The sequence below is a fragment of the Cuculus canorus genome, chromosome 29 (assembly GCF_017976375.1).
Source record: "Cuculus canorus isolate bCucCan1 chromosome 29, bCucCan1.pri, whole genome shotgun sequence".
In the NCBI taxonomy this organism is placed as follows: domain Eukaryota; kingdom Metazoa; phylum Chordata; class Aves; order Cuculiformes; family Cuculidae; genus Cuculus; species Cuculus canorus.
This window is the reverse complement of record NC_071429.1, coordinates 3,437,936-3,464,224: the sequence shown is the minus strand read 5'-3', so window position 1 is coordinate 3,464,224 and position 26,289 is coordinate 3,437,936. Positions and strand designations below refer to the sequence as shown.

At 56.0% G+C, this 26,289-nt stretch overlaps 2 protein-coding genes across 9 annotated transcripts in view; both read left to right on the top strand.

The window, feature by feature from the left end:
- Positions 1–12,140, top strand: part of R3HDM2 (R3H domain containing 2) — a 56,809-nt gene extending 44,669 nt beyond the window's left edge. For 3 of the 6 annotated variants that reach the window (XM_054051348.1, XM_054051346.1, XM_054051347.1), the window contains 12 exons: positions 2,254–2,438; positions 4,532–4,621; positions 5,275–5,517; positions 6,116–6,242; positions 6,660–6,895; positions 7,319–7,473; positions 7,796–7,896; positions 8,682–8,851; positions 9,036–9,180; positions 9,268–9,368; positions 9,878–9,962; positions 11,532–11,878. In XM_054051348.1, coding sequence (XP_053907323.1) covers positions 2,254–2,438; positions 4,532–4,621; positions 5,275–5,517; positions 6,116–6,242; positions 6,660–6,895; positions 7,319–7,473; positions 7,796–7,896; positions 8,682–8,851; positions 9,036–9,180; positions 9,268–9,368; positions 9,878–9,962; positions 11,532–11,878 — 1,985 coding nt within the window. Of the gene's footprint in view, positions 1–2,253; positions 2,439–4,531; positions 4,622–5,274; positions 5,518–6,115; positions 6,243–6,659; positions 6,896–7,318; positions 7,474–7,795; positions 7,897–8,681; positions 8,852–9,035; positions 9,181–9,267; positions 9,369–9,877; positions 9,963–11,531 lie in introns of all 6 variants that reach the window. The other 3 variants (XM_054051349.1, XM_054051350.1, XM_054051345.1) reach the window with 2 other exon arrangements.
- A 1,098-nt stretch (positions 12,141–13,238) lies between these two features.
- STAC3 (SH3 and cysteine rich domain 3) lies at positions 13,239–18,815 on the top strand. Of its 3 annotated transcripts, none has more exons than XM_054051352.1 (12): positions 13,239–13,372; positions 14,163–14,229; positions 14,470–14,728; positions 14,863–14,960; positions 15,220–15,289; positions 15,371–15,468; positions 15,582–15,648; positions 15,950–15,999; positions 16,144–16,247; positions 16,741–16,792; positions 17,019–17,156; positions 17,327–18,815. In XM_054051352.1, exons 2-12 carry the CDS (start codon positions 14,164–14,166, stop codon positions 17,423–17,425), a joined length of 1,101 nt encoding a protein of 366 aa, XP_053907327.1. In that variant the 5' UTR covers positions 13,239–13,372; position 14,163; the 3' UTR covers positions 17,426–18,815. The 3 variants fall into 3 exon arrangements, with proteins under 3 accessions (XP_053907327.1, XP_009564559.1, XP_053907328.1); XM_009566264.2 differs by having other exon boundaries at positions 15,374–15,468; positions 17,327–18,811; XM_054051353.1 differs by having other exon boundaries at positions 13,307–13,372; positions 14,467–14,728.
- Positions 18,816–26,289: the final 7,474 nt, after the last annotated feature.

Genomic DNA, 26,289 nt, shown 5'->3' with positions numbered 1-26,289 from the left:
GTTCTTCCTTTTCCATCTAGGTAAGACAAGGGGTGGCCCATCCGCAGAAAATGTTATCGTGGGGCATCACCGTTAACGCTTCTGACAACAGCTTCCTGAGAGCGTGTGTGCTGGGCTTGGCAGGGCACCAGCCTTTTTATTAGTGGGGAGCAGAGTCCTTTATTTTCAACTGACTGCGTGTGAAAGGCGTTTGTGGAAGAAGCAGCACAGGCCTTTGCTCTCATTTTAATGGTCCAGTGATAACTGAGGAGCCATATGGTAGCTGATTATGGTTGCTGTGCAGTGTCAATGAGCAGAATCCAAAGCTGTCTCACTGTCTAGCTTCCTCCACTCTTGCCGCTAAGCAGCAGGTCCCCACGTGCTTAAGAGCTGTCATTTTACTGGGGAGGGCAGGCAGATCACTGCTTGTAGGTGATTAGACTGCTCCACAAAAATCCTTTCAAATAAAAGGAATGGATCTAAAAGGCAGCCAGGCTGCTGTTCTGGCACCCAGGCTGGCTTTGAAAAACCACACATTCATCTTGAAGTCTGAAGGTGTCTACATCATCTCTTGGGACCTTGTTTCCATTGTGCTCAGGGCCACGCTTATTCTGATTATTGCAACCACCTCCAGGACTGATTCATCTACTGATGGGAGCAGCTATTTGAAGATCTGTCCCAGAAATGTGCAAAACAGAGGAAGAGAAGATCTGCTTTTTTGCTCTTTCTGTATTTTTCCTCCAGGTCTCCCCTGGGAACAGAAGCCAATTGCTCTCCAGGCTTTATATAATGGCGAGTGATTAGAAATGTCTTGAGGTGTTGGGGGGAAGCAAAGGAATTTTCACTTGGGGAAAAAGAAAAAACCCCACACCCTCCTTATTCTCATGTTTATTCTGTGGAGGAGGAAGTGCTTAGGGCTCTGGGGCTCTTTTCTCAGCATTCACCCCCTGAACAACTGTAAGCAAAACATTTCCTGCTTTGCAACATGTGGCTGATGATACAGAACTCCTTAGCGGAGTGCCTCAAGATTAGCTGATGAAAGGCAGTAGGTCAGAGGCAGAATTAGTTAAATAGCGACTACTGGGCATCAAGCAATAGTTTCACTACCCTTTTATTTCTGGAAGTAAGACTAAAATACTGAGGAGAGCACTTCCCAGGTGGGTGCCCTGCAGCATGTATTGCAATCCTTAAAATTTTTTTCCTGCCATGGAAAGGAATTGCTTTCAGCCTGCCACCTGCTAGCCTTTTACTCAACCAATGTATGGGGTCTATGTGACCAGAAAATAGGATTCCCTGACTCCCCTCTCTGTTCTGGGCAAGCACTCAAAGGCAGGGGCCATGTGCAGCTGCGGAACTGAGCTGTGACCGGGAACAGCTCTCCGGTTTCTTTCCACAGACTGGTTTATGGTGCTGAGCTGACGTGAGTGTATCTGGCAGCTCCCTCTTTTGGTAATCTCTGCCTCATGCTGGGGTGGAGAGCCTTCCACCAGGCAGGTGCTGCTGTTAACAGCCAGATTCCTTTTTCCAGCAGGAGGCCCATGGCATTTGTAGAAGGCCTTGACTTGTGTGCAGTGCTTCCAGACAAGACAGAGGTCACACAACTCCAAAGAATTAATTGCAACACAGATATGTTTTTACTACTCTGTGCCGATCCTGCCAGCACCTGCACTTAGCATGCACTGCCCTGGGGGCAGAAGCCAGCTGGATTCATCATGGGAGCCTGGCATTGGCCTTTTAATTTCCTACAGTTCTGAGTAGCATTGAAGGTTTACACAAACAGCAACTACACGAGAGCTGTGGGTGGAGACTGCTGTGTGTAGGGTCCATTTGGGGTGAGGGTGCTAGACTGGGATCAGGGAAGAGAACACGCTCTTGAGAGAAAACAGCTATACAACTCATGGCCATAGTCTGCAACAAGAATTGCATCCTGGTCTTCCCTGCGTGGGTTGGGGCATGCACAGGCCAGGAGGAGAAGATGAAGCCCTGGCCAGCTCTGTGGAGGGTCAGTGTGTGCACATGGACACACAGAGGGGAGAGGTACAATCACTCGGAGTCCTGAGGGTGTCAGCACCTTGGTTTGCTGTGAAACAGAGGCAGATTAGTGACTTGGCCTTCTCACCCTGTTTCCTGAGGAAGCTACCATGTGGATGTCAGAGAATGCAACCTGGCTGCAGTACAGGAGGTAGTGACAGGATCTCCCCCTGCCTTTCCCATGAAGGAATCAATGTTTTTCTCTCTGAGGTACCAACGCTGCCATGCTTTTCTCTTTTCAAGGTTTGATACTAGGTGCCCCTGAAGCATGCAGCCAGTCCCCTTCTTCACAGACCAGCCGTGGCCTCTTAACCTGCACAGTCCAGCAGCCTCAACCGCAGCCACCCCAACAGCCGCCACCACAGCCCCAAGGACTCCCACCTGCAGCCCAGCAGCAGCCAGCCATGAGTAACCATATGATATCCCAGGTGAGTTGCTGCACAGTGTCGAGGGTTCAGTGAGCTCCTTTGGCACGCAAGAGGAAGGCAGAAGCAGAGCCAGCATATACCCAGGGTGTTCTGGACTTACACTTCCCCAGTGAATTTTGAGTGTCCTCGCACTTGCGGCCTGTTAGGGAGTGATGATCCCTCTGTGCTATTGGCAGAGAGCAGGAGATGGTCAGGAGGGCCTTGCTGTGCCTGATTGTGATGCTGTGCAACATCTTAAATTGCCAGCCTCTTTATCTGCTCAGACCAGCAGTCCTACTGGCAAGGGATGCGTAGTCCTACTGGCAAGGGATGCGTAGCCCTTTGCTGAGTGACAGGTTTGTCACCAGTCACCCTCCTGGTGAGAGACCATCACAAAAAATAGTTGGGTTTGAGCTCCCAGTGCTGAAATCCCATGGCTGACATCCTGCAGAAAGTCAGACCTGGAACTGTGCCTGGGTGTATTCTCCAAACCCTTGCCGACTTCAGCCCAAGTGATGTTCCACAGCCTGCAGGGCTCTTTCTGAGGATGGAAACCTCTGGAAAGCGCTCACGGCTATTATTCCTACATACATTGTTCTGCTCCTGAGTCTGTTAAAAAGCACAGCACAAGAGCTGCCCCTGTATCAAAGCGGCACTGGGGAAGGGGTGGGAACCAGCCCTAGTGGACACTTTTGAAGAGCGAATCTGCCTCATGTTTGGAGGGTGCAGAGCTGGGCAGTGTGCGTGGGAAGTATCCTCAGTACCTTCCCATGCTGACAGAGCAGCGTGTCAGTGCTGGACCTCAGCTTGCCTGTCAGTTTTATAGGAATCCTTCTGGTGCGTCATCTCATAATGTTTCCTACAGCGAAGAACTGCAAGTTCTACTGCAGGTTTTCAAGATGCAACTGGTCAGGGAGGGTGCTAGATAACCTTACGTAGGCTCCCTTTCCCATGAAAGGTTGGACCAGATAATTTTCTGAGTTTCCTTCCAACCTGGGCTGGTCTGTGAGTCTAAATGGTTTTGGTGGCCTGAGATGGGAGGAGGAAACAAGCCTCGTTGAACAGCTTTTTATGCAGATAATGTGAGCAGCTACTTTGCTGACTGTTGCCAACTGCATGAGAATGGGGGGGGTTGTAGTTCCTGGGTCCTGGGCTGCCTCCGGGACTGTGGATCTGTTGGCAGAGGACACTGAGACTCAAGAGAAACATCTCTGCTCTGCCAGTGAGGTGTCTCCTGAGGTAGCTGGGGTCCAGCGCTAAGGTTAGCAGGAGCATCTGTGTGGAGCTGTAGCATTGCATGGGGCGGTGTGCAGTGCCCTAGGTGGGAGGTTCAAACACACGGCAGGCTTTTGGAGCGTTGTGTCGTGCTAGGGTTTTATTTCGTACCTTCTACTGTTTGCTTTAGTTTCTAGAAGAACTTTGTTCTTATGTTTAACTGTTCGTGAAGGGTCCGAAATGCACAGTCCCCAATGTGCGTCCTCCTTCTCTTTCACCAAAGGTCAAAACAAATGATAAAATAATCCAATCCAGTGCTGATCATTACAGGCTCAGTGCCCAAAGCACAGTGCGTGGTGCTTGAGGTAGGTTAGTCTTATAAACAGGCATCAGCAGAGCCTCTCAGTGACAAAGCCAGAGGGGCCTCTACAGGGGCAGGAGCGAAGAATGGACTTTGCCAGCAGGAAGGGCCAAGCAGCACTGCAGGGAGAGCTGGGAGTCAGTGCCACACACAAGTGGGTAGTGGAGTGGGAGAGTCACAAAGGTTTTGCTGGGGGGAAGTGGCTCTCCCGTTCCTGTTGGCCATATCTGGCCATTGTGAAGCTGTGTCACCGTTCATGCCAGGCAAGAGCTGCTTTGTGGACATGGTCAGCCTTCCCAGCTTCCACAAAGCAACTGACTGGGCTGTATGTCTTCACAGAGAGGTGAATGTTCCCCCATTCTGGTCTCCGTGCTTTCCAACCCTGTGCAATGCCCCTTTCTGTGCGTTTGCAATTGGCTCAGTTGACTAACCTTGTTGTTCCTTCTTTCTCTCCTTCCTCCTATCCTTCCTTTTCCCCTGTCCATGCCCTTTTCCCACCCAAATCTCTCTCCTCCACTCCCTTCTCTGCTGATCTTAGCCGGTCCCTGCGCTGCAGCCTGTTCAGTATTCTCCAAGCTCCTGCCCCCAAGTCCTCTTGCCAGTCTCTCCACCCCAGCAGTACAACTTGGTATAAACCCCGTTTCCTCTTCTGCACTGTCTCTGTTGTACTCATGTGCTGTGTTTATGTTGTGTATGAGCTTTTGCTAATCAGATATGCCGCGGACGCTGCACACAGTGGGTTTGGGATTCATGAGGCTTCATGCTGCAGTGAGATCAAGGCAGTGGGATGCCTGAAGCTGTGGGACCCACCAGGGTCGAGCATTGCTGGAGAAACTGATCTTGGAAATAGCCTGGGAAAGAGCAAGTGCCAAGCCCAGAGCTTCACCAGGAAGTGATGCTTGTGTCCAGCACTGGAGTCCAGGGGCCATGGCTGCTCTGTGGTCTCAGTCAGCCCCTGTGTTGTCTCTGACGGGTCTTTTGGGAACAGCACACCCCATGGGACATGGCCTCTGGACTGGGGCCACCCCTGCCTGTGTGGGGCCCTGCATGTCGCCTGTGTCCGCTGAGCTTTCACCCCACCCCCAGCAGCTCGCATGCCCCTACCCCCTTTCCTGCAGAATGATCTTGGTCTGTGGCTCGTTGCTGGGAACCTTTCTTGGGTGAGCTCCTCCACACAGAGTAGGGAGAAGGGGTCCACAGTCTACTCAGCAGAGCTATGTCCTACGTGCTGTTGTCCTACGTGCTGTTGTCCTCCATCTTTCCCACTTATCCCCAATGCAGGCTGACGAACTCAGCAACCCCTTCGGGCAGATCAGCCTCAGCCGACAGGGCTCTACAGAAGCACCAGATCCTTCCTCGGCTATGTTCCAGTCATCCCTCATCTCCCAGCATCCTCAGCAGACAGGATTCATCATGGCAACCCCTGGGCAGCCCATTCCCACCTCCAGCTACTCTGCCTCAGGGCACACAGCCCCCACACAGCAGGTGCTGCAGCCCCAGAGCTACATTCAGCCTCCCCAGCAAGTAAGAACACGCGCAAGCCTGGGGGGAATGTGCACCTTGACACAAAGCTGTCAGGCAAGGGGCTGCCTGTCCAGAAAACAGTTCCTTGAGAGCAGGTCCCCTCTTTTTGTGATCCATTCGTGACAGATCAGTACACAGGGGTCTAAGCACACGCCCTTGCTAGGCATAGGATGCTCTCTACTCCCTTGTCCCTCTGAGCTCACAAGGCACTTAGCTGAGAACTCCGCTGGTCCTTCGTGGCTTGTAGTGTTGGGGGAGGGACAGCAACCAGATTCAGGGCTGACGCCTCTTAAGTTTTCTTTGGGGTCCTGCAGGACATTATGGCCTCTGGGATTGTTCCCCTGAGCTGTGGTGAGAATTGTGCCTATTGCGCTCTTGCACTACTGTGCTGGGAAAAAGCTCAGATGTGGAGGCTGGGAGGAGCGGGAAGGGGCTGCAGTTCCCTTAGGAACTATCATCTGGCTAGAGCCAAAGCCTTGGTTGATTTCCTTCAGCAGAAGCCAGGCCAGGTGAGAGAGAAAACTGGTCCTGTGGGACCAGCTTTCTTGGTCCTGCTCCCTCTTGTGTTCTCATCACCATGTTTTCTTCATTCTGATAGATTCAGGTTTCTTACTACCCTCCTGGGCAGTACCCGAACTCCAGCCAGCAATACCGATCTCTCAGTCACCCAGTGGCCTACAGCTCCCAGCGCACTCAGCAGCTCCCCCAGCAATCCCAGCAGCCTGGTAAGGTGGCATAGAAGGGGAGAGGGGGCATGTTTCCCTTTCCTGCTACTTTTGTTGGCTCTGAAGGACCTCCCATGCACTGTGTCGGGCCAGGCTGCTCTTCCCTGTCTCCCATGCTTGGCTGAACTTGCTGACTATATATAGAGTGCAAAGGAAAGCTGGAACTTGGCCTGGCTGCGCAGGCTGTTTTAGTCTTCCTCCTCCCTCTCAGCATGTACCATGCACTGAGGTGCAGCAAGGTGGATTTAAAACCAGGAGTTTCCTTCAGGTCTTTTCATATTGGCTGTGAGGGCAGCCCTTTCTTCCACTTTTAGCAAGAGATGGGGCAAAGCAGGATTTGAGTTTCCGTATGCCAAGTCTCAGGCTGTTTCCTGTGGCCAGCTGGGAAGCTGCTCCATTTAAACCCTGTTCTGACAGGTTTACAGCCAATGATGTCCAACCAGCAGCAAACATACCAAGGTGTAATGGGAATGCAGCAGGCACAGCCCCCCGGGCTCCTCAACAGTCAGAGGAACAGCATGGGGGGGCAGATGCAGAGTGTGATGGGAGTGCAGCAGGCGCAGCCCCCTGGCCTTCTCAGCAGCCAGAGGAGCAGTATGGGGAGCCAGATGCAAGGCCTGATGGTCCAGTACACTCCACTGCCTTCATACCAGGTAGGCATCATTTGCTTTCTGATGAGGGGCTGCTGGGGAGGGCGCCCCAACTGTGCAAGCCTGGCAGGAAATGCCCTGTTACTGTGCCTGGGTGATGGAGCCAAAGATGGAGACTTATCTTGAGAAGATAGTGCATGCTTGCCAGCCTGGGCAGGGTACATCCACATTTGAATCTGTGTGGGACATACCTTGAGAAGAAGGACTGGGTGCAGCTAGTTCCTTTGCCATTTTGTGCGTAGAAGAGAAGAGCTGGGAGGGGCTTCCCTTGCTGGGGCAAGATTGCTCTAGGCTGCAGTAGACAACAATCTAGCATCTCTTCTACCTAGTATGGACCTCAGCGATGTCTATTTGTGGCCAGTTCTCCCTGCTGCTGCTCTGTGTTCCCTATTATTCCATAGGGCTGCTTCTTTCCTCCTTACACAGGTTCCTGTAGCCAATGAATCCCAGAGTGTGGTCCAGCAGCCCTTCCAGCAGCCGGTGCTTGTACCAGCCAGTCAGTCTGTTCAGGGAGGGCTTCAGGCTGGAGGGGTACCCATCTACTACAGCGTCATCCCAACTGCCCAGCAGAACGGCACCAGGTAAAGCTTCTGCATCTCCAACCTGCCTTGGGGCTCCTGCTGCCCTGCAGAAAGGGCACAGCATCCTGCTCCTGCTGCTAGAGGAGGCAGCTAGGCCTCAGAGGTGCTAAGTCGTCTCTTGAGCTTGCCTAGTCCTAGCTCCCATGATCAGCACTTCCTGGACGCAGCTGTCCTGCAGCATGCAGTGCTTCCTGTGCTTCTCCAGAGGCAGCTCTATTTCCAGCCATCTCAAGTACTGAGGGAGCTGGTGGTTGCTTGCACAGATGGGCAGGCTCTTTCTCCTCATCCCCAGCACCTCACCAGAGCATTCTCTGCTTCACAGCCCTTCAGTGGGGTTCCTTCAGCCACCTGGCTCTGAACAGTATCAGATGCCACAGTCCCCATCACCCTGCAGCCCGCCACAGATGCAGCAGCAGTATTCAGGTAAGAAGGGCCACCGGTCAGGGTTGGCACTGATTCCACACAGATTGGAACAGGTTTTGTAGGCGCTGCAGTAAACAGAGCTGCCAATTCACAAGCAAGTCTGGCAGCTTCTTTGCAGTGGGTTTCCTTAGTCTTACCTAGCCCATGGCCCACCGGGAATTACTGGGACGTGGCACAGCAACTTTGCTCCAGGCTAGTGCTGGCTTGTGCCTGGCATCTCCTTGCCGTGGTGGGCAGGCAGGGTAGGAGCGGGCAGAGGGAGCTGCTGTGGGCTGCAGACTCCATCTGCTGGCAACGCAGCTTAGTGTCACCAGAGATGCTCCTGGGACCAGGGAGCATTGTGGAGGAGAGGAGCGTCAGGATTCCTTGGTCCTGTCCCAGCTGCAGGGAATGAGCTGAGGCCTGGTGAATTGGTGCGAGAGAATTGGAACCAGGATACTCGAGCTCTGCACCCAGCTCTGTGATGAGGTCCTGTGCCTGAAGTTTTGCTGTGATGCTCAGAGAGGTCACTGAGTCACCTTGAACTTGTCCCCTCTGCTTGTATTTCTTTTGGATTAAAAGTCATCGCTCTGATGTAAGCTGTGATGTCAGAGGGGGAACCTAAGCGAGTCCTGGTGGAACCTTTCTTCAGCCTACCTGGGCAGGCAGGAGTGGCAGAGGAGAGAGTGTGGAAGGGATGTTATAGGGAAGAGTGCAAAGTTGCACAAACAGGCAGACTGCCTCTTGTCCCAAACAGCAGCAGCATGTAGAGCCTGGGCAATGTTATTCCTGTCATCTCTCCTCAGGGGTGTCTCCGTCAGGTCCTGGTGTGGTTGTGATGCAGCTGAATGTACCCAATGGCCCCCAGACCCCCCAGAACCCCTCTGTGGTGCAATGGAGCCACTGTAAGTACTACAGCTTGGACCAGCGGGGGCAGAAGCCAGGAGACCTGTACAACCCAGACTCAAATGCTCAGGTATCGAGAAGACTGGGAAGAAGGTGGCTCATCTTTTGGGAGCGGCCTGGTGGGAGAGAGAGGACCCCAGCATCTGTGCCGTCTGGATGGGCTGGGAGATAGGGGTGGGCTCATGCCGCGGTGGTGAGACAGATGTGAGATCGGTGACAAGCACTGGGGCTGTCTAACATTCTCCCTCCCACAGGCCAGCACGCAGCTGAACAGCCCCATCACATCCCCCACCCAATCCCCGACGCCATCTCCTGTCACCAGTCTCAACAGTGTCTGCACGGGGCTGAGCCCCCTCCCTGTCCTCACGCAGTTCCCCCGGCCCATGGGCCCGGCACAAGGTAAGGGGAAGGAATGGAGAGAGCACAGGGCTGGGTATTGCCTAGGATTTCTGCACACCCCTACAAATATTTGTGTCCTTTTTGCAGGTGATGGGCGTTACTCATTGCTGGGCCAGCCACTGCAGTATAATCTGTCTATCTGTCCCCCACCGCTGCTCCACAACCAGCCCAACTACAATGCACACCAGGTAAAATTGGGCAATGCCCACCCACCCATTCACTGTCCTGGAAGCAAAGCAAGACCACCTGTCTTCCCCCAGACAATCCCTCTTTCATCAGGGCCCAGGAGTAGTTAAGGAGTGAGTTTGACACCCTGCCCTATAATTGCGCACGCCTTGATCGGGCAGCAGGCTGCCTACCCCCAGCTCTTGCCATCCATACAGCAGAGCTGCTGTTTGTAAATGGTTTTCCCTAAAGCCTGATGCTGTGCTAAAATTTTGTCCTGCTCCCAGCTTTGCCCTGGAGCAGTGTCAGCCCCAAGTCCTTCAAGTGTCCTGGAACCGTGGCTCTGCCTTGATCTCATCTAATTTACCCAAGCATGGTGTCACCTCAGGTTCCAGAGGGTGCAAGGTTCATCCTTCATTCCCCTTCACAGCCACGACCTTTGGTCTTCCCCTCCCACTTCCAGGATGCTCGGTGGGCACTGTGAGGCCACAGTGTCTCCTCAGGTGACATGCTACTGGTTTTATTTCTTAAGGGGCAGACTGGAATGAAACATGGAAACCGGAGCAAGAGGCAGGCCCTCAAGTCAGCATCCACTGACCTTGGAACAAGTGATGTAGGCAAGTGACCCTCTTCAAGCAGTTTTCCCCTTTGCCTTCTGACTACTCCCCTCTGCCCGGGCGTAACCGGCACTGGCAGGGACTCCTGATGCCATCTCTGCCCACACTGGCATTCCACAGAATCCATTACGGGGGGCTGGGGGTTGTTATGGAGAGCAGTTCCTGCCTGCCACTGGTTCACACACACACACACACACACACACACATGAACAGCCCCCCATGGCCCGGCATGTTGGGGAGCAGAGCCAGTCCCAGTTAGCTGTGCCCTTCGGAATATGGGAGGACAGGAGTTGCTCAGGAACTTGGTAAACCCTGCCTGCCCTGAGCAAAGCTTTTAAGGAAGAGCAGGGAGAAATTGTTGGAGAGTCAGTGATGAGCACCAGGGCACTTGGGCCCTGTTCCTGCCCCTGTGAGGGTTGAAATGATGGAGTGGATGGATCTGGAAGTTCCCCTGAGATCTTGTTCCTGCCATTGCCTTCCCAAGTGCCCTTTTCCTCCCGTGCTTCCATTTCCTAGTGAGGGGAAGAGCTACAGAGCCCTCATCTTTGTAAAGCACTTCGGGATCCACCCCAGTGGATCATTTCTCTCCAAAGGGGGTGGAACTCCCTGTTCCTTACCCTGGGAGTTCTCTGCTTGGTCATCTGAGAGGGACGGAGAGGCACATGTTTGGCTTCTCCCGCTGCAATACAAGACTCGCTGGTTGAGCATGAGCCAGACAGCCTGGAAGGGAGGTGGTCTTCACTGGCTCTCCAGAGGCTTCAGACTTGTCCCCCATGTCACCTCCATGTCACCACAACAGCAGTTGGTTGCAGGGGGCCCTTTAAGAGCTGCTGGCTGGAAAGCTGCCCCCCCTCCCTGCGGCTAGCATGTTCATTACACGCCGTGTTAATATTAGCAAAGAATCCATTCAGCCAGTCGTCTGCTAAGCCCAAAAGCCGGGGCTGGAGCCAGGAGGGGATAGAAGTGTTTGGGTACCACAGAACAGAGGCGAAGAGGTTAGCATGACACTGCCCTGGGCACACAAGGGGATCCTCCCCATGGGTGAAGCACACAGAGCAGTGTTGCATTTAGGATCCGCATGTGTCTGCATCATCTCTGGGTGCAGCCTGTCTTTCTCCCTTCCTGGAACAGAGGGTAGGAGAGCCAAGTTATCTCCCAGTCCTGGTATCCAAGGATCAGGGTAGGAAGACAGGGCAGAGCACCTGGGAAGAAGCCCTGACTGAAAAGCCAAGCCCAGCAAGGAAGCAAGGAGGATCTGGTGTTGCTGGAACCCTGGGTGAAGGGGAAATACCAGTCTCCTCTTGAAGCAGGATGTGGGCATCGGAAAGGATCCCACTGGGGCACTGTAGGGACCAGAATGGTTGGGGCACTTTGAAGGGAACGAAGTGACCAGCTTTAAAATTACATTCCTAATGTGGGGGCCGCTTAGCGAAGTGCTGCTTTCATGGGTGAAGTAGAGGTGCGTGTTCCACCCTTAGAGCTGGTGAGGTGCCCATGCATCAGCTCTCGCTGCGCAGTTGCCACCAAAGAATCTGCTGCTGCTGACAGGCTCTTGTCCTTCTACTGCAGTGCTGGGCCGAGTGTTGGAGGTGACAGACCTGCCTGAGGGCATCACACGGACAGAGGCTGACAAGCTCTTCACCCAGCTGGCCATGGCCGGTGCCAAAATCCAGTGGCTCAAAGAGACTCAGGGGCGCCGTGGAGATGGGGCCAGTGGGGACAACAACAACGGGACTCCAGAGAACGGCAGGCACAGTGACCTTGCTGCCTTATACACCATTGTGGCCGTGTTCCCCAGCTCACTGGCTGCCCAGAATGCTTCCCTCCGCCTCAACAACTCCCTCAGCCGCTTCAAGCTGCGTGTGGCCAAAAAGAACTACGACTTGCGGGTGCTGGAGCGTGCCAGCTCACAGTAGGGCTCACACATGGGCACAGAGCACACTGGACTGTGGGCACTTCCCTCTGCCTTCTCTTTTCCTTTTTGCCCTCCCTTCCTCTTGCCCTCCTTCCTGGATATATTTATATGGACATAATTAAGAGACAAGAAATTGATTTTTTTTTTAATTATTATTATTTTTGGAGTGATGCCCGTGCCCACCCACCTTACCTTGTGTATATTGTTTTGTTAAGCACTGTGTTGAACCGCACATACAGGTGTTGATTGGTATGTTCACTGCACATTTTATTTAATCTGATTATTATTGGGGGAGGGGTGGTATTTTGGGGGTTTATTTTATTTGGGGGGGATTGTTTTTAAATGTAAAAAGAAAACTTGTCCATCACTTTAACGCTGCTTTCCCGTTCTCTGCCAGTACCGGTGCTAAGGGTTCTCTGTGCTGCCTCTTTGAGGTGAGATGACAGCCAGGAAGCAGGAGGGGCACTCCCAGGAGGATGTGTTCCTGCCCCTATCTTGGCATATGCACAAGGGCTGTGAGCTCATGGCTTGCTGAGACTGAGAGAGGAGCACTGAGCACTTTGACCTGGGGCTGGTCCACCCCATCGCATATTCATAGCCTTTTTTCCCAGCTGCTGCGCAATGGCAAGAATGGAGGTGTCCCGCAGCTGTATCCCCTGCCAGGAAACAACATATTCCTCCTGATTACAGGGAGCAGGCTTTGAGTCAATATGTGCGGGTATCACTGTGTCCTCCTGCCCTGTGGGTACAGGAGTTGGGCTGGCACCCTCACCGTGGCGTGTTTCACACAGCAGCTGGATGCAGGTTCAAGTGGAAGAGGTAAGAGTGGCCTGGAAGGGGTGGGCTCGGACTGGCCTTGGTGCAAATTCCTGCTGGACTGCCACCCCATGGTACAGGGATTTTGGCACTGGGGTTCCTGTCCAGCTCCAGGGACGTGGCACCCACTGCAGGGCAGTACAATCCCAACAGGGTCCCCAGCTCTCTGCTCCGTGGCAGCTATCCATCAGCGAAGGGCAGACCAGCAGGATTTGCTGCCGGAGGGTATGGGGCAGCCTTGAGAGCTGCCCTGTGAGAGACCCCACTTCTCTCACTCTTTCTTTTCCCCTCCCTGCTGCAGGGAACCCTAATACGAGAGCAAAGGAGACATTGAGGCTGGAGCACTCGGCGTGCCCGGCTCTGTGGCTGCCCCATGCCAGGGGGTGGGTGGGCCTCTGGCACGCCCAGCAACCCACTAACGCAAATAGCCAGTGGTTCTTCTCCGCCCGCTCCCTTCCTGGCTCATCCATGAGCTCCAATTTCCCAGCGTCAGCCTCCGCCAGCGCTCAGCTGTCGGTTCCCCTCTGGCCTGTCACTCCTGCTCTCCAAGGACTGGGGCCACTGCCCCCCTCCCTGCGCACCCGGCACAGAGGGCTGGGGGCTCCGCAGCCGACAGGGCCCCAACTTCAGCCACCCTTTGTGGGGTTTTTCATCGCAGGACAAGAGCTCCAAATACAGCGTAAGTGTGTTTCTGTGTGCGGCTTATGCTCATAGTGACAACTGACCCCCAGGGGCCCCTGTTCTTCCCCTCCCCACTGCTGTGAGACCCCCAAGACTCTTTGCTTCTGCCACAGCCCTCACCCTGGGACTCCCCAGACCCTGTCACTCTTTCCCTTCTGCTCATCCTGGTTGGTTTCCGTGGGGATATGGAAGGGGCTCCTGGTAGATCTCAAACGAAAATAGTGATGTCTGGATAGGACTGTGGGGATGGCTGGCAGTTGGAGGTGGAATCAGACATGTTTTGGGGGATGCAGGAGCAGGTCCTGTGCCCATAGTAGCGCGCGGGGCTTCTGTGGAGGAGAAAGCAGGGTCGCGTGATGATGCTAGGCGGTGTCAGGGGCCTGTTCGTCCTGGGGAACCAAGAGTGGCACCATTTGCGGTTTAATGATGAGATGGAGATGTCTAAACAAGAGGTGGACATGTGCAGGTAGCCCAGGGTCTGGCTCACAGCACTTGGCACCACGTCCACTGAGCAAGCAGCAGTGCTGTGGACGCTGGGCTGGGAGCTTGCTGTTCCCCAGCCCATGCAGTGGGGCCCAGCAGCACCTCGGGACTCACCCGCAGCAGGAACGGCCTTTGCTGGGACAGGAGCTGCAGGTGGGGTGGCTGGAGGTGGTGCTGCTGGAGCAGAGTTAGGCACTGCCTCAGGAGAGGCTTCCCATCCAGCAAGTTCTGGGTGTTCCTGTCCCCATTGGGCACTTGCAGCAGGAACAGCCCCAGCCAACGTGATGTCTCTTTTCCCCTCATAGCATGACAGAGAAAGAAGTGCCAGAGCCACCAGCTTCACCTGCTTCAGGAGGGAAACCCAAGAGCCGGGTAAGTGGATGCCCACAGGGCAGCTTTATGGAGAAAGCCAACTTTCTAGCATCGTCTCTGCCTCAGCCGCAGGAATCTTTGTGGGGCCAGGGATGTCTCCTCCCGCTTGGGGAATAAGGAGTCTGTAGTTCAGAGCAAAGCAGCAGGGAGCCAGGCCCCAGCTTTTTTTTCTGCCTGCCTGCCTGCCTGCCTCACCCCGCAAGCCTGCCATGTGCGATGCATCCTCTCCCGCCTCAGCAGCTACAGAAGTTGAAGCAACTTTTCCAGCGAAAACCCAAGGAAGAGACGGCGCCAGAGCTGCAACCCAATGGGGAGCTGGTTAGCCCCTCCGGGGGACCCATCTACTACATCTACGAGGAGGAGGAAGAGGAGGAAGAGGAGGAGGAACCTGAGCCCCCTCCCGAGCCCGAGAAACTCGTCAATGACAAACCCCACAAGTTCAAAGATCATTACTTCAAAAAGCCCAAGTTCTGTGATGTTTGTGCCCGCATGATTGTCCGTGAGTCCTGAGGGTGTTGGGGCTGGGGACCCTGGTCTGGGCGAGGGCTGGGGGGGGCCAAGCATGGCGAGGGCTCCAGCCCAGCCGTCCCCACAGCTGCAGTGTCACATTGCCTCTCCTTTCCACCCCACCAGTCAACAACAAATTTGGCCTGAGGTGCAAGAACTGCAAAACGAACATCCACCACCACTGCCAGTCCTATGTGGAGATGCAGCGCTGCTTTGGCAAAATCGTGAGTGTTCCCAAGAGCCGTGGGTTTGAGGTACCTCCCTTGCCCCATGGCAGGGAGTGGCCAGCTCAACCTCTTGTGTTCACAACCCCGGGCATCGTGACCTGGCTCTCTTCCTGGCTCTGATGGGGGGACCCAGGCATCACTCTCCTGCGGGATGGTCACCCTTTGGGTCCCCAGCATCCACCTGCTCCCCCTTAGCTGTGACGGTAGGGACCATGAGTCTGGGTGGTGGCTAATGCTCTGACCTCTTTCCTTCCAGCCACCGGGGTTTCGCCGGGCATACAGCTCGCCCCTCTACAGTGACCAGCAAGGCGTCAAGGACCTGCTCTGTAAGTATTGTTCCCCATGTCGGGGTGCCCTGTCTCCTCACATCCTGTAGCAGAAGCCCTCTCACCAACCCTGTGCCCCAGCAGCAGCCAACAGGAGTGACCCTGTGTTCGAGACCCTGCGGACAGGCGTCATTATGGCCAACAAGGAGCGCAAGAAAGGGCAGGATGACAAGAAAAATGTGAGTATGGGCTTGGCCGCTCGCTCCACACACCCAAGGGTGCAGCCTGCACCCGAGTGCCACCCCCACTTCCCTACCTGCTCTGCACCCACTGACAGCTCTCTGCTTTGCAGCCTTTAGCTGCTATGATGGATGAGGAACCAGAAGCCACAAAGCCAGAAGAGGGCAAAACCGCAGGCGGTGAGTGCTGCGACCGCAGGAGAGCTGCCTGCGAGCAAAGGCCAAGGAGCAATGGGGGAGGCTGAGCTCCAGCCACGAGCATGGAGCAGGAAGGGAGCCTAATGGGGAGACTGTACTTGGAGGGTCCTCTGGGGTGGGTTTTGCTCTGCAGAAAGGGCTTCTTTAGTTCAAGTCTCCCCCCTGGGGGTCTCTCTGCTTCCCCTCATTAACCCGGGCACTGGAGATCCCAGGGAGGAGGCTGGTCCCAGGGCAGGGAGGCGGCACCAGGGCAGATGTAACCCCCCTCTCTTCCCATTTCCAGGCACCTCTGAAGGGGACAAGAAGACTGAGAAGAGCCCAACAGATGACAAGGTAGCTGTCATCCTCACCCTAAGCCCCAAGAGCCCCTGGCCTTGGAGCAGCATGGGCAGAAGCTGCAGAATTCTCCCTGCTGGACTCCCCAGAGGTGTCCTCAGCCTCTTTGGGGCCCCGAACCCTTCTTTCCTCCTCCCTTAGAACAAGAAGCCACAGCCGGGGATTCGTGGTGGCTATCCACAGTCTCACTATTTTGTGGCACTTTATCGCTTCAAAGCTCTGGAGAAAGATGACCTGGATTTCCCGTAAGTTCTCAGCCATGTAGTGGGCACAGGGGTGGTGAAGGAAAGGACGTGGGGCATCCAGTGGGGAGAGGGAGAAGCCTTCAGCTCAACGGTGAGGCTCTCATGGCCAGCAGGGGTTTGTGAATGAGTGAAGGAGGGCAGAAATTAGAGCCGTGCTGGCTGTGGTTTGGGTTTTGTGGCTTTTCTGCCTGTCCCAATGGGCTGCACATCAAGCACATCGGCTCTCGCTGAGCTAGCTTTCCCAGTTCCCAGTTTTTGGGCGCAAGCCTCATTTCCAAGACTGCTGGTGTTTGCCTTGATGTGGTTCCACTGACTTCTTGCACCCCAGACTAGAGGCTGAGCTGCTAATGTAGAGGCTATGTCCGTACACTGTGTGCATTCCTTAACTTCCTGTCCTGTGGGAAGAGTGGATTTTCCTTGCTAACTTCAGGGTTTCACGTGGTGTGGGGGGGTCCCTGCCCCCCTCACACTGAGCCCTTCATTCCCTTTGCAGCCCAGGGGAGAAGATTACGGTGGTTGATGACTCCAATGAGGAGTGGTGGCGGGTAAGGCTGGTGTGGCGCAGGCACAGAGGGGAAAGAAACAGAGCTTAAAGCAAAGGGGGAGGTCAGCTGGGAGTGCAAATCGTACTGTGAGGGTGATGCAACCCCCTAAATCTGCTCTGTCCTCATGCCAACCCCCATCCTGCGGGTCGTTTGTCATGGGGGAAACTGGGGGCTGTACAGATTGGCTCCAGTCCCCATCTCGTATCCATCCACTGCTTGCTTTCAGGGGAAGATCGGGGAAAAAATCGGTTACTTCCCTCCAAACTTCATCATCCGGGTGCGGGCAGGCGAGCGGGTGCACAAGGTGACGCGCTCCTTCGTGGGCAACCGGGAGATTGGGCAGATCACACTCAAGAAGGATCAGGTGAGACAGCACCAAGCTGGGATTCTCCCACCTCCACCAGCATCTCTGCCCCCACCCCATGGCTGTTCCCAAACCCTTGGGGGAGACCCCTCTCCTGCCTGGGGGGGCTGCCACCCTCCCCTGCTCTCTGGGGCCCCCGGAGCCTCACCTTGCACCCTTCTTGCCCCCAGATCGTGGTGCAGAAGGGAGAGGAGGTGAACGGTTACGTCAAAGTCTCTACCGGCCGCAAAGTAGGGCTCTTCCCCGCGGACTTTCTGCAGGAGATCTGAGAGGGGTTTTATCCCAGGACCCCCAGATGGGGCACGGAGCGGTCCCAGCTGCGAGGGGGCTGCGGGCATGGGGATGGCAGGCACCCCTGACCCCGACCCCTGCAGCGCTGGAACCCGAGTGGGGCCAGGGGGGTGCGAGATACCTCTCGGGCTGTTTCCCCTGTGGGGATTTTGGTCCTTTCACAGAGCCCAGGTGCAAGGATGGGGGCACCCCCAAACTCGCTTTGGAGCCCTCCTTGCCTGACGAGGTGGGTGCTGGGTGCCTCGGGGCTTCCTGCGGCTCTGGGCTGTGTAATCCCGTGGTTTGGCAATACAGTCTGGGCTCTGCTGCCCCTGCTCTGGATTTCCTGGGGGGGGAAAAAAGGGGTCACTGTGGGGCTGGGGGGGGCTGCGCCAATGCGCCCTCCTCAGGGTGGTGTCCGTGCAGTGCCCGCTGTGTGAGTGAGCATGTGTGGATGAGTGTGAGAGTGAGTGAGCATGCGAGTGTGACCATGCATGGGCAAGTGAGCATGTGAGAATGTGAGTGTGAGCGAGTTATCATGTGTGAGCGAGTGAGAGTGCAAGTGTGAACGTGCAAATGGGAGCGAGCATGTGTGTGGCTGTGCAGGTGTGAGCGTGGGAGAGGGAGTGTGTGCGTCTGAGCATGAGTAAGCATGTGAGTGTGAGTGTGAGATCATGCGAGTGGGTGTGCGAGTATGCGAGAGCGTACGAGTGAGTTTGAACATGCAATCATGCAAGTGTGAGCGTGCATGTGAGTTAGTGATCATGCAAGTGTGAGCATGCAACTGACTGTGTGACCATGCAAGTGTGAGCGTGCAGGTGTGAGCATGCAAGTGAGTGTGTGATCGTGCAAGTGTGAGCATGCAGGTGTTAGCATGCGAGTGTGTGATTGTGCAGGTGTGAGCATGCAACTGAGTGTGTGACCGTGCAAGTGTGAGCGTGCAGGTGTTAGCATGCGAGTGAGCAAGTGCATGCAGCATCTGTGCCTGTGAGCGTGTGTTTGTGAGTGTGGGATTGCATGTGAGTGTGACCACACGAGCTGCTGAGCACGTGAACGCCCCCCCCCCCCCCCCCGTGGCCGCCGGTACCGGGAGCTGCGATCGCACCGGGCGGGGGCGCTGCTGCCTCGCCGCTCTCCCGCCTCGTATGCAAAGTTATGCAAATGAGCCGCCGCGGGAGCATCTTCCCCGGGTCTCTTTCCCCCCCCCCCCCCCCCCCATCCTGGTCACCTCCCCAAACCGCTGTGAGTATCCCTCGCTGGGGGGGGGGGCGGAACACGAGAGGGATTCGAGGGCAGATGCCGCCCCCACTCCCCGAGACCTCATCACGATGCTGCCGGTCTCTCCCGAGGGGGGGTTCCCCAACCAGGAGTTGAAAAGCGGGGGGGGGGAGGGTCTGCAGGGACCCCAGCTCCCACCCGTGCCCTGGAGCAGCTCCTGGTGATGGAGCCCCAGACAGTGGGGGGACCCCCCCCCCCCCCCCCCGTTGCCCCCCCAGTCCTGAACACCCCCCCCCCCCCCGATGGCACACGGGGATGATGGGGGGGTGTCCTGGGGGGGGCAGATTCCCGGTCCCTGCACTGGTCGTCCCCCCCCCCTCTTCCAGCATCTCCAGCTGCTGCGGGGGCTCCGGGGCAGTGGAGAATAATGGAAACGGGGGTGTATGCATGGAGGGGGGGGACGGGGCGGGGAAGCAACACAGCTTCCAGGCCTGCCTCCTGTCAGACAGCTTTTTAAATGCCGAACCATTAAAATTTTCCACCTCATTTGCAGCTCCTCATATGGTTAATTTTACTGGGACTGTCTTATGTATTTATTTGCAGAGCCCTGAGGGGGGTAGGGGGGGGGGGGGGGGGGCTGGAAGGCGATTTGCTGCATCTGAGAAATAGGGAGGGGAAGAAAGGGGGGGAGAGCCACCCAGGACTGGTTGGGGGGGGGAGGATTCCAGCTAATTTAGCAGCTAAGAGAACAACTTAATTAGAGTCATCTGGAAAATCGGGTAAAACCCCTTTCATTAGCCTCTCATTCCCAGCCCTCTTCCCTGCCAGCGCTCATGGACTGCACAGGGCAGCACATCCTTGGGGTGGGGAGGAGGGAGTGCTGGGGCTCAGCCCCACCGAGCAGATGGCCTTTATTACCCACACGCAGGATCTTAATTGCATTGATCAGCAGTGAATAGGAAATCAAGAGGTGAATCCTTTCCCTCTCCCAGCTCCACCATGCGCTGCTGGCTGCCCAGGTCCCCCCCCACCTGTCCTCCCTTTCCAGCGACCCACTGGAAGGTCGCTATAAGATCTTCTTGGAGCCTTCTCTTCTTCTTCAAAGGCTGAACGAGCCCAACTCTCTCAGCATCTCACCGCTAGACCCTTCCGCCGCCGGTTTAGGCAAAGAAATCTGCCATCCACCCCACCCTATGTAACACCCAGGGAATGTCAGAGCACAGGAGCCACCCTGACCTGCCAGATTAATCACCTCAATTTCTCTCTCTGCGTCTTGTGAAAGGTCAGGAGCCTTTGCAAAGCCCAGAAATTAATTGAAATACAACTGGTCTTGTGCTGGTTCCATACATCATCCCAGGAGAGCAGCACCAGCAGGGAGAGGATGGGACACCTCCTTCCTGCGCGCGCTTAGGGTGCAAGCCGGGATCGGGAGCCCTAAGGAGTGCAATTAGGGCTGAAATTCTGGGTGCTGTGCCCCACCCCCAGGTCTTGTCCCCAGAGGTACAGCCCCTCACATCCAGCCTGGCCCTGCGGTGCTCCTGTCTGCGTGGCTCTGCCTGAATCATCCTTGGTTTTGGCAGATGCAGCGCTTGGAGATTGTTCTCCATCTCGAGGCAGGGAAATAAATGCATTAAACTAAACTAAACTAAACTAAACGTCTCCCCTCCCCACCTGCCCCCCCCCCTCCAAGCTATAAATCAGCATAAATGCAATTTACATATTCATGGTATTTATCCAATAACTGTCCTGTCCCAGATTAAACGTGCCCTGGGGATCACTGGGGCTCCTTATCTGTGCCAGGATGCTCCCGGGAAGAAGCAGTTCTGCTCAGGGATTCGAAGCAGTGGGAAGGCTGTGCTCATCATCCTTTTCCATCTCTTCCCGCTCCAGGCAGGTCCTGGGAGAGGAGCTTGAAGGGGGAAATCGCAGGGCTGGGCAGCAGTCCGATCCCACAGCCCTTCCCTCCTGCCCACAGCTCCTTTCATGGATCAGTGCGCTGTCTCCCACCTGGCCCAGTGCCTCTCTCTCTCTCTCCTCGGAGCTGCCTTTGCTCTCTCCTTGAGCCCCTTCCTTCCATCCTCAGGCTCTCTTTGGCCCCACTGGTTCTGTCACGGGAGCTCTGGGGTCCCCGCAGAGCTCTGTGCACCTCGAGACTCGCCCCATCCCCAAGCACAGCATGGGCGAGCAGAGGGGACCTATCCTGCGCTGAGGGGGGGTTCAGAGGGAAGGGCCTGAGGGGAGCAGGCAAGATTTTTTTTTGGGGGGGGGGTAGGAAATGTCTCCAGCTCCGTGTGCCCTCCCCCGGTGTGCCCCACTGGCTGTGCTCTGCATGGGACACACACACACACCACATCTCCCACTTTGACAGGTTCTTGTCAGCAGTAATGACCAGCTCCAGTCCAGCTGGGCCCCAGGGCTCAGTGCTGAGCTCGTTAGGGGCGATTTAATGAGGGCAGGAGGCAGGTGCTGCCTCTGGCTGTTTGTCACACAGCCTCACAGCCTCCCTAGACCCCAAGCCACGCTGCGTGGTCACCCCTATCTCAGCCCCTGCTCCTCTCTGCCCCTCGGCACAGCCCCGTGTCCTGCCTTTGAGGATGCCCCACATTTAGGCTGCATCCCTTGGAGACAGGGAACTGCACCAGTGCTGTTCGCTTTGCCTTTTCCCACCCAGTGATCAGCGTAAGGGCTCCTAAATGTCCAGTGCTGTGAACACCCCACTCGCTCAGCTAAGGGAGTAGAGAGTGTGGAGTGTAGAATTGTCAAATAGTTTGGGTTGGAAAGGACCTTAAAGATCATCCAGTTCCAACCCCCTGCCATGGGCAGGGACATCCCACTGGATCAGGTACCCAAGGTCCATCCAACCTATCCTTGAGCACCTCCAGGGATGGGGCAGCCGCAGCTTCCCTGGGCACCCTGGGCCAGTGTCTCCCCACTCTCATAGTGAAGAAATCCCTATGTCCAGCCTAAATCTGCCCCTCTTCAGTTTATACCCATTCCCCCTCATCCTATCACTACAGGCCTTTATGAACAGTCCCTCCCCAGCTTTCTTGTAGCCCTTTCAGGTACTGGAAGGTCGCTATAAGATCTCCTCAGAGCCTTCTCTCTCCTTTCTTCTCTTCTCTTCTCTTCTCTTCTCTTCTCTTCTCTTCTCTTCTCTTCTCTTCTCTTCTCTTCTCTTCTCTTCTCTTCTCACTTCTCTCTTCTCTTCTCTTCTCTTCTCTTCTCTTCTCTTCTCTTCTCTTCTCTTCTCTTCTCTTCTCTTCTTCTCTTTCTCTTCCTCTTTCTCTTTTCTCTTTCTCTTCCTCTTCTCTCCTTCCTGCCCCAGCTCCAGGCTGCCCCAGCCTTTCTGGTGCTGCAGAGGAAGGATAGAGGCGCTTAGAAGAAAGAACTTGGGGGCCCTTGGGCTGTGGAGAGGGGAGTGAGTGGCACCAGCAAAGCCATAATTCAGGGGTACCCGAGCCAGGAGCAAGGGGAGTTGCAGCCAGGGCGTGGGCACCTGACAGAGAGGAGGGCTGCCGGTGTCTGTGTGACCCTTGGAGGCAGCGTTGGGGCTCTCCCAGGGGCAATGCAGCGGCTGTGCAGCACGCGTGTGCCCCCAGTCCTGGAGGGGGCTGCTTGGTGCTCGGGGGGGGCAGGACTGAGCCCAGCTGTGGGCTGGGCAGGGGGTGCCAGTGCTGGGCAGGGGCTCAGCCGTCTATCGCAGGCGGCTGTGGGGACAACCCGGGTGCACCAACTCTTCCTGGCGGAGGTGAGCTTTGCTCCTGGGAGTCCTGGTTGCAGTTTGCACCATCTTTGCTCTGAGGAAGCCAGAAGTCTTTCTTGGCTCTACCACAAGCTGCATAAACAGGGGCTTGCGGGCACCGTTGATTAGTTAAATATTTGGCAAGGGAGGAAGCACATGCAGAATCTGAAAGAGCTGAGGGCTCTCAGCTTCCCCACTGCAGAGCAGGGCAGACCTCAGGCATCCGGCTACGGTCACATCCTGCTGGATGCTTTTGGTCTCTCCCAGCCAGGCCAGTGCTGGGACCATCGCCTGCTCCCCAGCGCAGTGCAGCCCACACCTCCATCTGCATTTAAAAGGCTGCTGGTGAATAGGGGACCCCAGGGACCCTTTGCCACCACCTGTCGCTGCCCGGCTCTGAGCCACGCAGACCAGTGACTCCTCACTGCAGCCCCCATGGACCCAAGTCCCCGCGTGTCGAGATTCCCATCCTCTCCCTGGCATCCGTGTTCGCCCCACTGGTGTCGCTCATTACCTTTCTGGTCCAGTAATCTCCCCCATGAGCATCAGCCATGTGTGGAGCAGATTTGGCTCCAGTGCCAGGGCTGAATGTGGACAGAGGGACTAAAACGGAGCAATCCCTTCTCTACCTGCTGCCCCCACCCTTTGCTCCTGACCTCCACACTGTGGGGGTCCACCTGCCTAAATCATTAATTGCAGATGAAACACCCCAAAGCCTGGCTGGGGAGTGACGACTGTGTTCAGCGTCTGTCCCCACAGCCCCTGTGATGTGAACTAAATCCATCCTAATTAGCACTGATTTGCATTGGGAAATTAAAATTAATCTAGCCTGGGTTTATTGGAATTAGTGATTCTAGTTGGGCACTGCAAAGGAGGCAGACAGCCGGGTGTGTCAGAAAGCTGTCTGCCCCATCCTCTCCCTCCCAACCCCAACTTTAGGACCCCTTGCTCAGCACCGCCTGCCAGCGTAGGATGGCACAGCCGTACCGGTACAGCCGCGAGTTTGCCCGGGAGCATCTGTTGGGACTGGGCTCGGACCCCTGGGTTCTGTCCAAGCCCCCTTCCTGGGTGGCATGAGGACATTGATGCCCCCACTCCCCTGATCCCACCTCCCAGGTGTGTCTCTAAGCTGTGGGATAAAGCAAACAGCACTTTTCTTGACCCTGTTGCCCCCATCCCGCTGTTTGTTTCTGGACGTTGTAGGAAGAGATTGACAGCGAAGACACCAACTCTTGCACCTCTGGGGTGGGAGAGATGCTGCAAGACCTCCAGGCCAGCAGGTTGCTTTGGTGTTTGTGTCTGACCGGGTGTCTCACACGCACACACGTGCACTTGTATTTGCGAGCACCTATTGCTGTGCCACACACCTCTGCGTGTGTCCCTGAAAAGCCTATTCCTCTGTGCACCCTCCCATGCATGTCAGCGTGTGCGTGCCCGCGTGCAAAGCCTGTGCGTGTGCACACAGTGCAGGAGCACATTCTCATTCTGGTGGTGGAGAACCCAAACAGGGAACAGGAGCAGTGGGGAGAGCCCCAGCTGTGCCCACTTTGGAGACCTCTGGCCTTGGCTGTCTCACGATGCCGGAGCTGCCTGGCCCAGGGGTAGCCCCGTGGCTCATTGTTATGGGGTCCGTGGCAACGCGGTGAGCAGAATTATCATCATACTCATGAAAAATTAAAGAGGAGAAAACAGCTTTGTCTGCCAGGGCTGGGGTGGCACAGTGTGGGCAGGTTGATGTTGGCTGCAGGGTGGGATCTGCTGCCAGTCGTGTCTTTCACAGGTCACCCCTCCTTGGTGTCACCCTTCCAGCCCCCAAAGCCTGGCTGTCCCTCTGGGATGGTGTCTACCCTCTGGGAGGAGGACCCAGCCTTTGGGTACGTGCGTCCCTATGCCCCATCACCACCTCTGGATGTTGGGACCACCCCAGGCAGCTCCGGGGATTTCAGTGCAGTTGACAGGAGCGAGACCTGCAGCTCCTGCAGCTGCATTTGCAAGTCAACCACCAGCTCAAGGGCTGCTGCTGGTGGCATGAGCTACCTACCTGTCTTGTCTACCTGGGGACAAGGATGGGATACCCAGGGGAGAGGGCAAGGAGAGAGCAAACCCTGACACCCTCCCCTCATGCCTCCTCCGGCTGAGGTGGGGGCTGCTCTTCTATAGAGCTATTATTGCCCTCCCCTCGCAGGGCTGTAAATACTCAATTAAGCACCAACGCCTGGTCCTGCCTTCTCTGTCGCTGCTGGTAATTATGTAGGTTTTTCGGTGTCAGGCACCGCGGGGAAGCGCGATTACAGCTAATTGGAGCGGCTCTCCCCAGTCCTGGACTTCTGCAGCTGCTGGAGCTGCCGCGTGACAGCGGCTTCGTGCCCCCCCCCAAATCTGCTCCAGCTGGATGCCTGGATCCTTCCCAGCTCCTGCTCCATCCCTTGGTGCTGCAGGGCTGGGCAAAGACCTGCCAGGTTGGGCTCCCAGGTTGAGATCTATTGGGGCTCCCCCCACATTACAGGGACCCTTTGGGGCTCCCCTCAACATCACAGGGACCTTTTGGGGCTCCCCAATCCCTGCAGTGACCTTGGAGGCTGCAGCGGGATGGGGTGGAAGCACCAAAGCTGGTGGATGGGACACTTGGGTGGGAATCAATGTGATCCCATGCGACAATGTGGGGCTGAGCATCCGCAGCAGCTGGGGTGCACAGAAGTGGGGAGCCCAGAAAGGACCAGGGTCTGCAAGTGAGAAAGTAGATGAGCTCTGGCTCTGCCAGAGATGGGATCTGGTGAGCTCTGGGGTTGGGGGGCGAGAGGCCCACGGCCACCTGTCCCAGGGGAGATGCATCAGGAGCTCAGCGTCTGCCATTGATTTCTTATTATGGAGTTCAGCAAGAAAAATGAGGCGCTGGGGCTGCGGAGCAGCAGCCGTGATTTGTAGCCTTCTTGTCGTGTCCTGGCGGGGATGGGAATTGATTTTGGAGACTCTAGCATCACTCAGAAGGTCTAGAGGTGGGTGATGGGGAAGGGGCAGCTGCCAGGGGCTTAGCACAGGATGTGGGTGATGGGACCCAGACCTGCTTGTGGCCCCCCAGCCCGGGGCCCCGCTGGTGTCTGCAGTCCTGGGGCTCCCGGAGGGTCGGGGACCCAACTGGGTCCTTGCATCCCGCTGAGGGGTCCGTATCCCGATGCTCTCGGTGGCTGCTGGGCTCGTTCGAGGCCACGAGGGGACGGCTTGGCCGTGTGCACGTGTGTATCAGCCATGTGCATGCGTGTGTCAGATGTGTATGTGTATGCATCAGACGTGTGCACGCATGTATGAGACGCGTGCACGTGTATATCAGATGTGTGTGTGTGCATCAGATGTGTGTGTCCCAGCTGTGTGCACACGTGTCCCAGCCATGTGCATGTATCATACATGTGTACACATGTATCAGCCGTGTGTGTGCATCTGAGCCCTGTGTGTGCATTTCAGCTGTGTGTGTGTCTCAGCCGTGTGTGTGCGTTTGAGCCGTGTGTGTGCATCTCAGCCGTGTGTGTGCGTGTCAGCCCTGTGTGTGCATGAGCCGTGTGTGTGCATCTCAGCTCTGTGTGTGCATCTCAGCCGTGTGTGTCTGAGCGGCGTGTGTGCATCTCAGCCGTGTGTGTGCATCTCAGCTCTGTGTGCGTGCATATGAGCTGTGTGTGTGCGTCTGAGCCCTGTGTGCACATCTGGGTCGTGTGTGTGTGTCTCAGCCGTGTGTGTGCGTGTCAGCCCTGTGTGTGCATGAGCCGTGTGTGTGCATCTCAGCTCTGTGTTTGCATCTCAGCTGTGTGTGTCTGAGCCGCGTGTGTGCATCTCAGCCGTGTGTGTGCATCTCAGCTCTGTGTGTGCATCTCAGCCGCGTGTGTGCATCTGAGCCGTGTGTGTGCATCTCAG